Source organism: Muscardinus avellanarius (assembly GCF_963383645.1).
Source record: "Muscardinus avellanarius genome assembly, chromosome: 2".
In the NCBI taxonomy this organism is placed as follows: Eukaryota; Metazoa; Chordata; class Mammalia; order Rodentia; family Gliridae; genus Muscardinus; species Muscardinus avellanarius.
In genome coordinates, this window is record NC_137787.1 from 139,561,918 (window position 1) to 139,574,065 (window position 12,148).

Genomic DNA, 12,148 nt, shown 5'->3' on the forward strand with positions numbered 1-12,148 from the left:
CTTACACAAGGGTGAGAAGAGAGCAACAGCTAGGTTTAGAGGAATAAACAGGGATCAAATACTGAACAGCCTTTAACCAATAATAACTTTTTTATTTTTCCAATTTTTGATATTTTCCAAGTATGATAGGAAACTATTGGAGGGCTTTTTATAGGGAGCAACATCTGATATATATATTTCTGAAAGATTACTTCAACTTTTAGATGAGAATATATTATAGAGTGGCAAGAATGGAAGCAGAGACACTAGTAAGAGATGATAGTACTTTGGTCTAGATTGCTAGATTTGGAAGTAGCGAGAGTCTTGCAAAGGAGAACCAAGGACAGGGGCAGCGAGGGAAGAAAGAATGAAGGATGATTCCCAGATGATACAGTAGGCTCATAACACTTGTGATGAGTGCCCGTGCCATGAACTCAGATAGGTATACTGGGGAGAAGAAGCAGGATAGGAGGTACAGGGTTAATAATAGCAAACCAAAAAATGTCTAATATATATATTGGTAAAAATGTCAAGGACAAAGTCATTTTACAAAATTTTCTAAATTAATTTTGCTTTTTTAGTACTATTGCCTTAGAAAAAAAATTATTATTTTTATGCCTCTTCTTTACCAAAATGCTAATACCAGCTTTAAAATTCATTGTATTGTTCGGCTTTTTTTTTATGGTCTCTGTGTTAACCCAAAGATATGTGTTAATATACTTTTTTACAATAATAATTAGTGATTCCAGAAAGCTATAAGCTTCAGAACAGAGTGTCATATATTCTGAGGCATGATTTTTACATAGACAGATAGGATGTAGGAGGCTCATTTTGTGAATACAATAAAATTTGTTATCTTTTTTTAACCTTCAAAATAATTAATGAATTTTAATTTTTTACCAAAAGGCTCATGTTTATTCATTTTTCTCTTGTTTTATAAAACATGATTACATGATTGTTGGTAATTTTATTTCATACTAAGATCATAATTGATTTGCATATGTTTCTAATCAACTAGTGGCTCAGCCTAATTAGGGGAAGTAGAGGAAATTATCAAGTAATGTACTTTAAAAGTTTTGTTTTTAATGGTACCTTGGGAAGATACTTAAATGTGATATAAGATAAACAACTTTTTTATAGTCTACTGCATATTTTGCATGTAAAAATGGTCAACCATTTTATGTATATGCTTAAATTGACTTAGAAAAAAATTTTAATTTACCAATTCTTTCGAATAACCATGACTCTATGTAGATTTATTTATTTTTTTGTACTGGAATTGAACTCAGGAACATCCTGCCTCCAGGCTACACCTTCAGCCCTTTTTATTTGTTAATATTGAGATAGGGTCTTGCTAAGTTTCTTAGGATCTTACAGCAAGGCTGGCCTTGAACCTGGGATCCTCCTGTCTCCTCAGCCTCCCAAGTACTGGGATTACAGGTGTGTGCCACCACACCCAGCTAGATACTTTATTTTAAATAATAATTTTAAGTTAACATTTGATTTTCAGGGTACAAAGGATACCCAGAGTAACGTTTCCTTCCTTCCTTCCTTCCTTCCTTCCTTCCTTCCTTCCTTCCTTCCTTCCTTCCTTCCTTTCTTTTCTTTTCTTTTCTTTTCTTTTCTTTTCTCTTCTTTTCTTTTTTCTTATCTTTTCTTTCTTTCTTTTTTCTTTTTTTTTTTTTTTGTGGTACTAGGGATGGAACCCAGGGGCTTTTCTACCTCTGAGCTATACTCTTAGACCTATTTTATACTCTACTTGGGAACAGGGTCTCACTAGTTGCTGAGAGCCTCACTAAGTAGCTAAGGCTGGCTTCGAACCTGTGTGATCCTCCTGTCTCCTCCTCCCAAGCACTGGGATTACAAGCATGTGCCACCACACCCAGCTACTTAGAGTAAAGTTTTTAATACCTGTATTATACCCTGGTTTGAATTTTGGCTGTACCACTGTTCTTGGTTAACCTCTCTGTGTCTTAGTTTTCCCATTTGTAAAGTGGATAAAATACCCTGTATGATTATGATTGTTGCTAGGATTAATATGATAAAATAATTAGAACAGTGCCAGGCACATACTCAGTAATTGGTGGCTATTTTTATTATTGTAGTCATCATTTTTATATTATAACAAATATGCAGATAAGTTGTTATGCTACTTGTTTTTCTAAGTAAAATTAGCTTCAGTGATTTACTGCCTTTAATTTTTCCTTAGCCTTTACAAATCATATTAACTGTAAGTTGATATAGGTAATTTGATATGTCAAATATGATGTAACTTGTGTTCTGAAACTATTGACTGAATTTGTATAATAGTAGGACTTCATATCAAGCTGATTATAAATAACATTGCAAGATGTTTAGTTGATGATTTTTAGCTATCAATATTTGTAATTTTGGTCTGAATCACAACTATATGATGAAAATATAATTCAGGTTTTATATGTAATTATAAATTTTATGGTGGCCATAAAAATAAAGAGAATCAAGCAAGTGTGGTGGCACATGTTTACAATCACATTACTTGGGAGGCTGAGACAGAAGGATCCTAGGTTTGCAGCCAGCCTCAGCTACCTAGGGAGGCCCTCTGCAACTTAGTGAGACCCTGTTTCAAAATAAAGAATAAAAAGTAGGGCTGGGAATGTGGCTCAGAAGTAGAATGCTCCTGGATTCAAAACTCCGTATGCCCCCCCCCCCAAAAAAAGAGAGAGAGAGACGTGGTAAAATTAATGTTACTGACATTTAAGTGACTATTTCTAAAATATTTCAACATGAAATTGATACTTAAAAATTATTAATTAGATATTTTACATATTTTTATACTGAGGCCACAGAATCAGGTGTAAAATTTATGCTTACTGCACGTCTCAATTTGAACTATCCATATTTCACCTTCTTAATAGCCTCATGTGGCTGGTGTTTACAGTATCAGACTGCAAAGATCTAGGTATTTTTTGTTTTGTTTTTGTCAGTACTGGGGATCAAACCCAAGGCTTTGTACATGCTAGACAAGCACCCTATCACTGAGCCACAATCTTAGCCCTCAGATAATGTTATTTTTGTGGTACTGGGGATGGAACCCAGAAGCATAGCATTCTACCTCCAAGCTACACCGCTAGCCCTATTGTTGTTGTTGTTGTTATTATTATTATTATTATTATTATTATTATTAATAATTTTGAAACGGAGTCTTACTGTAGCTGAGGCTGTCCACGAACCACGATCCTCCTGTCTCAGCCTCCCAAATGCTGGGATTACAAGTGTATGCCACCATACCTGGCTTCAGATGTTGTTTTTAAATGCTAGTATTTAATGCTTCTCAGTAAAAGTGTTTTAGATGAAATTATACAAAAGGGGAATTGGGTAATAGTCAGGAATATAAGCCAAATGAAATTTAGAAGAGTACATGCTGCTCTTTTTATATTAAAATGAAGATATTTAATATGTACAGTAATGTAGCATATCAGTTAAATTATTATTAAGTATCTGCTGTGTGCTCAGCATGAGTCTTAGGGATATTACTTTTGTTAAGTAGGAGTAAGAATTTGGGGGAATTATTACTATTAGATATTGTATATGAATAATAGTTGGAGATAGTGCCTTATAAAGAAGTAGATTATGTGATTGTTTTTCACTGTGGTTTGATAGACCAAGATTTCTGTTTTGTCTACCATAATAGGAGGAAAAAGAATTACCTACTTTCATAAAATAGGATTGTTTGTTGGTTGGAAATAACAATTTTTGTTTATTCTTCCTTAAGATCATGAAATAAGTCAACCTTTACCATTGGATATTTGTTAGTGTTGTCAGAAATCCTACAATAGTTCTCGCTAAAGGCAGGAATTCTTAAACTAACTGTTTTTACTTTATCTTTTTTTTAATTTCAGGCCGTTCATACTCTGTATGTTCTCCAAGAATGCTTAATCAGTGTCTGGAATCCTTGGTGCAGAAAGTACAAAGTGGGGTGGTAATAAACTTTGAGAAAGCAGGACCAGATCCTTCCCCTGTAGAAGGTATTATTCTACTTTTTTGGTAAACATTCTGAAATTGCGTTGTCAGTTCTTCAGTTAGAGCCAAAAAATTACTAGAAATTGTCTTTAAGATTAACAAGGTCACTTATCAAGATGACAAAGGAAGGGAAGATCGAATGGGAAGGTAAAGGTAAACTGATGGGAGTTCAATAGCCTTACTTTTTATATTAACAATTGTTTCATAGCTTGAAATTTAGTAATAGTCAAACACCTTTTTATGAGATAAGCAAACTCATATTTTCTTTTTAGTATTATTATACAATTGTGTCTCTCTGGTACCTTTGATCTTCCTATGTTCCTTAATTCTCAGAGTGTTCAACCATAGGTGTTTGCTTAATTTTATAGCTACTTTTGTTTAAAGAAACAAATTGGTTAGAACGTAATGGTTTGTGTGTGTCCAAATATGAAGAATCGCCCTGGCGTGGTGGCCCACGCTTGTAATCCCAGCATTTGGGAGGCTGAGACAGGAGGGTCGCGGTTCAAGGACAGCTACTTAGTGTGAGGTCCTTTGCAACTCAGTGAGACCCTGTTTCAAAATAAAGAATAAAAATAGGGCTAGGGGTGTAGCTCGGAGGTAGAATGCCCCTGAGTTCCATCCCCAGTATCACAAAACAAAAAAAGTGAGGAATCTGTCTTGGCTATTACACTCGATGCTTTTTTTGGCGGGGGAGGTACTAGGAATTGAACCCAGAGGCCTTCTATCTCTGAGGTACACCCCCTAGCTCTATTTTTTATTCTTTATTTTGAAACGGGGTCTCACTAAGTAACTGAAGTTGTCTGCGAACCTGTGATCCTCCTGTCTCAGCTTTCCAAGTATTGGGAAAACAAGTGTGCACCATCATGCCCAGCTCCATTTGATTAATTTAACTTAGCTCATACCCACCTGGCTTTATTCTCAGCTTCTATGATCGTGAACTATTAACAATAGCCTGTGGGTCTAGGGAGTTATATTAGAACCAAGGGATATTTTATAGTTGAGATCCTCTTCATTATATGAAACTTAGAATGATTCACTAGGGTGGCTAGTAGAAGAGAAAGGTCACAGAAATGAAAGAATGAGTATTATAGATAAGCAGCAGAAAATGATAAGACTAAGTTGTACCGTTATGTCTGCTTTAAAAAGCAAACTTTTAAAAGATTAATTCTAGCATCAGACATTGCATGCATTATTTTAGAATTATTTAATGCTTGGCTTAGACTTTGGAATTAAGTAAATGTTTATTGAATTGATAAAGAGTTATTTTGCTAGAATTATTTTAAAGGTAGATATTTTGAGTTTAGATTTGCATATTAAGTTTTTTTAAGTTAGGCTTTAGTTGAAATGATTTCTAAGAAATACTCAATTAGCATTACTAAAGTAGTATTTGCTATGTGCTTGGCATTATTTTTGACACTAGAAAGACAATGATGAAGCCAAATTGGTTACTTGACCTTATCACTTGGTGGGGAAAATATACCATTCACTAAGCAGATGTTTATACTCAGAGTTTGATTTGCATGTTTTGGTTGGGCAAGCAAAAGATGTCGTGGGACTTTCTTCCAGTTGGTGAACTCATAGTAAAATATGCAGATTTTACTGTGAATTACAGTCTAGTCTGAATGTTTAGTTGTAGTAGCCTGCCATTTGAGAAAAAGTATTAGGATATTTTATTAAGTAATAATGAATATAATTTAACTTTTTATGTTTTTTTTTCTTAATTATAAATGCTTTCTTTGTCTTAATTTCTTTGTTATAGATGGGCAGCCAGATATATCAAGGCCTTTTGGATCTCAGCCTTGGCATAGCTGTCACAAACTCATATATGTCCGACCAAATCCAAAAACTGGGGTTCCTATAGGTCACTGGCCTGTTCCAGAGTCTTTTTGGCCAGATCAGAATTCTCCAACATTAGTAAGTTCTAGAAGGACAGTAACCATGTAATACTGAATTATTTAGTTGCCTTTCTTATTAGTTCTAAGTACTGTTGTCAGTTAAAGGTGTGGTTTATTTCCATGAATTAGACAGATGTTCAAAGTGCTGTGATAAGCTTTTTGCTGTAGTGTACTGGATTGTTCATTATGAACTAATAGAAAGCATCCATTTCTTTTAGAATCTTAATATTGTGCTTACATTTTATTATTGGCATCTGGATACAGAACTCTAAGTGTAAAATTTCCTTGCATTCTCGACATAATGTAGCATGTGGATTTGTCCTTAGGACAGAATTTGAAATTTAAGTGAAGGCTTAGAAAATTATTCTGATTATTTTTATTCTGATTATTATTACTATTACAGTCTTAGTAATAGTATTATTACAGGTCTTAGTCTTTAAAAATTATGTTACTTTGCATGCATTCATGCAAATTTTAGTTATATTCAGTGTTGCAGTTTAGAAGTTTAAGTTAGAAAAGATTTTTGGGTTTTGTGTACATTAATTATTTTTAGAAACAGTAATGCTTGTTGAAAGATCATATTGAATTATCAGTATTTGTTATTTGTTCTAATAATAATAGGATAAATTCATACAATGCACATCAGTTCAGTGTTATTAATGCATTATTTTAGACTAGGTTTTTTGTTTGTTTGTTTTACTTTTTTCCTAGTATCTCAGGGCACCAAGGAATGTTCCACACAGTAGATTTGGAAGCTACCAGGTTGCAGTTAGTAATTGAGGCCAGTGGAGTCCTTTATAACTGAAATCTCACATTTCCCTAATAGCTCATGTTTTTGTCACAATTGGTAATGCTTTTAGGAAGGGTACTATTGAGGGATAAATAGAGTGACATGCACTTTTTAAAGAAGTACTGTGTTTCTTATACCTCGAGAACAAGGATCTTCAAAGAAGGGTGTGTGTACCACACGGATAAGCAGAATAATCCACTGGGAAATAGGGACACATTCGAGCTTTGGCTTATATTTATTTTTCTATTAATATATATTTTATTATGTATACCTACATTAACGTGTCTAATATTACATATTCTAATACTGATTAAGGTATATGATTGGTTAAAAGCTGCTAATATGTACAAGTAGTTAAACTTCTATAAATGAGAACTTGGGGATTTCTATACATTTCTTGTTTCTTAGACATAAAAATTAATAAGCATTTAAATTGAAATTTTTATATTTAACTTTTGATAAATTTGATTTTAAGACCTAGGAAGATTTTTGTTTTATATGGATTTTGAAATAGTTTGTCTTTTTCTTGTGGATTAGTTTAAGTATTTTCAAGGATTTTCTTTCAGGCTAATGGTGCTTTTGGTAGTAAATCAAACTCTTTATAACCAAACTGAGGAACTGAGTAAGTTTTGACAGGGAAGCATATTTAAAGTGAGTTTGTTTCTGGTATTTTGTGTAGATAATGATACTAGACTTTCTCCTTTAGCCACCTCGTACATCTCATCCTGTAGTGAAGTTTTCCTGTACAGACTGTGAACCAATGGTTATTGACAAACTGCCTTTTGACAAATACGAGTTGGAACCTTCACCACTGACTCAATTTATCCTAGAAAGGAAATCTCCTCAAACATGTTGGCAGGTGAGCTAAACAACTATAATGATTAAAAAAATTAAACTTAAACGAAATGTTTCTTTTAAAGCTAAATTGGATCAGTGGTTTGCATTAACATTCTTTGGAGGTTACTAAATATGAAATTTTAATCACTCCTTTTTAAACAGGTATATGTGAGCAATAGTGCAAAATATAGTGAACTTGGTTATCCTTTTGGTTACTTGAAAGCTAGTACAGCACTGAACTGTGTCAACTTATTTGTGATGCCTTACAATTACCCAGTCCTTCTTCCCCTTTTAGGTAAGTCACTTTTATCATGTTCTCTATTACTGGCACATATGGACAAACTTGGGACATATCCCTTAGCAATTTTTCTTATCTTCTGAAAATTAATAAAATACTACGATTTTAGAATATTAAACCTATTTAAAGAAACTAGTATAACAACCTGTACATGTTGGTGATAAATTGAAAGTCTTGTATTAAAACACTTTTTAGACTACAAACTAATAATGTTATTATATTTAAAAATTTATTAAATATTTTAATTTTTCTATGTGAGCTTATTATTTATTTATTTATTTATTTATTTATTTATTTATTTATTTATTTATTTATTTATTTTGCGGGTCTGGGGATGGAACCCAGGGGCATTTGAACTCCGAGCTACACTCGCTGCCCTATTTTTTATTTTGAAACAGGGTCTCATTAAGTTGCGGAGGGCCTCACTAAGTAGCTGAGGCTGTCCGTGAGCTGCAATCTTCCTGTCTCAGCCTCCCAAAGGCTGGGATTACAGGCGTGCTCCACCACACCTGGCCTCATTGGCAAATATTTAACAAATGAATTTGTTTCAAAATGTTATGAGAAAACCTAAAGTTAGTTTCTAGGTAGATCTGGCTTTCATTTTCTGAGGGGTATTATTGGAGAAAACTTTCCCTCCATGAAATCTATCATATTTAAAAGTTATTCATGAGCTGGTTGTGGTGGCGCACGCTTGTAATCCCAGTACTTGGGAGGCTGAGATAGGAGAATCTAGGTTCTCTGCCAGCCTCAGCTACTTAGTGAGGCCTTCCACAACTTAATGAGACCCTGTTTCAAAATAAAGAATAAAAAATCAGGCTGGAGGTAGAATGCTCCTGCGTTCAATCCCTAGCACCACATAAAAATAAATAAAAGTTGTGGTCAAAATATTGGTAGTTAGGCTGGGCGTGGTGGCGCACGCTTGTAATCCCCGCGCTTGGGAGGCAGAGACAGGAGGATCGCGCGGGTTCGAAGCCAGCTGCGCGCGCTGGCTTAGGAGACCCTGTTTCCAAATAAAAAATATAAAATAGGTCCGGGAGTGTAGCCCGGAGATAGAAGGGCTTCCAGAAACCCCAGTACCACCCAAAAAACAAACAAACAAACAAACAAACAAACAAACAAAAAATATATATATAGTAATATTTTAATGGGAAACATGCAAACTTTGTTTCTGTCCTAGGCAGGATATAGATTTTACTTGTATGTTTTCTGATTCCACTTCCTTATTACAGTTAATATTTAGGTCATAGTTGACACCCTTTCATTTTTATTTATTTTTCCAACTTTTTTTCTAGAACTGGAGATTCTATCTCTGAGCTATACCCCTATCCCTTTTTAGCTTTTATTTTGAAATGTCTCACTAAGGTACCATGTGCTGGTCTCAAACCTGCATTACTTGCGTCTCAGCCTCCCAAGTGCTAGGATACACACACACACACACACACACACACACACACACACACACACACACACTAAAGTGATAATTAAATGATATCAAAATGTATTAATTAAATAATTAATTCTTCATTTGTGGTACTGAGGATTGAACCCAGGGGTATTCTGCCTCTGAGCTGCACTCCAGCCCTATTTTATTTTTTTTTAATTTGAAACAGTGTTTTATTAAGATGCAGAGGGCCTCACTAAGTTGCTAAGGCTGGCTGCCAACCTATGATTTTCCTGTATCAGCCTCCCAAGTACTGGGATTACAAGTGTGCACTACCACACTCAGCCCAAAATATATATAATTTAAAAATTTTTGCAGAAATAGGGATTGAACACTGGTCCTCACACATGGTTGGCAATGCTCTGCCAGCCAGCTACATCCCCAGCCGCTGTTCCATCTTCAAAATGCTTTTACAGGTAGAAAACACCAGAACTAGAAGTTTTACTGCTTTTAATTTTGTTAAAAATTTATATCTGATGTTACTCTCTCATAAGCAACAAAGCATATTTCAAGGAAGAAATTTCTTTGACTCGATTTTTATGTGTGAAAACAATGATTGATGATGTTTTGTTCACAATGTGCATTTCTTAGATGACTTGTTTAAAGTGCATAAAGCAAAACCAACATTGAAATGGAGACAGTCGTTTGAAAGTTATTTGAAGACTATGCCTCCCTACTATCTTGGGGTAAGACTATTATTGTTAAAAATAGAATCAGTTGAATGGTGGAAGGAGATTGGGGGAGGAAGGTGAGGAGGGGAAAATGAGGCTTGAGGAAGTAACAATAAAGTTATGTCCCTACATGAAAGTATCACTACCAATTTCACAAACGTGTGGGCAGGATATGGAGGGATCTACACCAGGTGATGTGTGCGTTTATGTTTTATGTTGAATCTCACTCTGATATATAATTACAATGCACCAATAAAAGTATAAAAATAGTATAAAAAGTATAAAAATATAGAACTTGTTATAAAACTTTATAATGTATTGTAGGTATTTAAAAACTTTTAAAAATTGCTTTTATATATTAAATGGTTTGAAGGTTGAAGATATAAATGTATAGATGCAATGATAAGACAGAATAATGACTGATGGTCATGAGAGTATTTATATACTGCTTACCCTAAGCACTTTTTTCATACAGTCACTCTATGAGGTTGAAATGATTATTGTTCCTGCCTCACAGATGAATCAGCTAAGATTTAAAAAAGTTAAATAATTTGTTCAGGACTATATAGCTAACAGAGAGCTAACTTTTTATATAGATAAAACGTACTGGTGCTCAGACTGAATTTTTAAGCAGTCTGGTTTTAGAATTTAGACTTCTAGCCTAGATTGTTTTACTACATATGTGGGTATGGGTATGTATTTTGTATTGGAGATTGAACCCAGGGATGTTTAGCTACATCTCAGCCTTATTTATTTATTTGCATATTTTTATTTTGAAACAGGATCTCACTAAGTTGCTGGGACTGGCTGCTACTCTGATCCCTCTCTCTGTTTCCCAAGTACTGGGACTACTGTCATGTGCCACCATGCCTGGCTGTTGTACTTTCTTTTTAAATTGCAAATTGCAGTTTTATGATTATTTTTCTTTAAGGGTAAGGTATATATCATCATTTTCTAAATCTCCAGATACATGAAGAAGGTATTCATCTAAAAATGGTTTAGAATAAGTACATATTTTCATCAAACCATGTTCTTTTAGAAAACTTGATTATGTCAAAAGTAGTGTGTCATACTCCAAAGCAAATAGCAGTGTGTCATACTCCAAAGCAGTACATCTGTCTCAAGTCTAAAGCCTCTTTAAAACATTACTTCTGCTGGGGCTGGTTTTGTTTGTTTGGCACTGAAGATGGAATCTAAACCAGGCAAATGTTCTACTACTGAGCTACACAGCTCCTACTACTGCTTTTTTTGTGTGTGGTACTAGGGATGGAACACTGGGGTGTTCAACCTCCGAGCTACATGCCCAGTCCGATTTTTTTTTTTCTTTTTTCTTATTCTTTTATTTTGAAACAGGGTCTTACTGAGTTGCAGAGAACCTCATTAAGTAGTAGCTGAGGCTGTCTGTGAACCACAGACCTCTTGTCTCAGCCTCCCAAATGTTGGGATTACAAGTGTGAGACACCACGCCTGGCCTACTACTGCTTTTGATGCAGAAATATTATAGTATTTAGCTGCAACTAATCTTGCTTTAAGTAGTTCCTAATTATAAAATGAATTTCTTGAACTTTGAAAATCATAGTTATGAGATAACCTTTGCTAAATATAGTACATAATATCTACCATATAAGAGTGAAAAGAAACACTTTGAAAAGAACTGATATGTAAGTTGATTCACATTTCATAACTCCAAAGACTTAGCCAAAGCTGCATAGGTATTAAACATCAGAGCTGGGATTTGATTTCAAGTTGATACCAGTACTTTTAAACTTTCTGATATATCAGTGGTTATGCCTTTTCTGGCTGTGTCCCATTCATACACGCTGAACTCTTCAGCTAGAGATCTTTTTATTGACAAAGGGATTTTCAGTTGATCTCTCTGTATGGTTGATCTCTCTGTATGATCTCTCTGTAAGGTTTTTTTCACTGTACCACATTCATTGTAAATATTAGATGTTTTCCTCCTTATTTTTTCCTTGGAGCTTGTTTGCTTTTCTCAACTAATGATAATAGTAATGATTATCACCCATTGAATGCTTGCTTACTTTAGTGTGTCAGATGCTTTAATAACTACTTTACATGTATTATATAATCCCATGTCATCTTTATAAAGGTATAGCTACTATTATTATCCGCATTTTACAAGAAAATGTCGGGAAGTTAAGACATAGAGAAGTTATATAACCTGGTCCAGCATGCTAATGAGTGATTGAACCACAGTCCAGTCAATTACCTAGT

The 12,148-nt window shown here is 34.4% G+C and overlaps 1 protein-coding gene across 1 annotated transcript in view; it reads left to right on the forward strand.

Annotated features, from left to right (window-relative positions):
• The window catches only part of INTS6 (integrator complex subunit 6), a gene marked incomplete at both ends in the record, with an annotated part of 94,818 nt that overhangs the window by 70,587 nt on the left and 12,083 nt on the right, over positions 1-12,148 (forward strand). Inside the window, 5 exons of the mRNA XM_080689065.1 lie at positions 3,861-3,986; positions 5,741-5,895; positions 7,373-7,525; positions 7,666-7,798; positions 9,834-9,928. Coding sequence (XP_080545191.1) covers positions 3,861-3,986; positions 5,741-5,895; positions 7,373-7,525; positions 7,666-7,798; positions 9,834-9,928 — 662 coding nt within the window. The remainder of the gene's footprint in view (positions 1-3,860; positions 3,987-5,740; positions 5,896-7,372; positions 7,526-7,665; positions 7,799-9,833; positions 9,929-12,148) is intronic.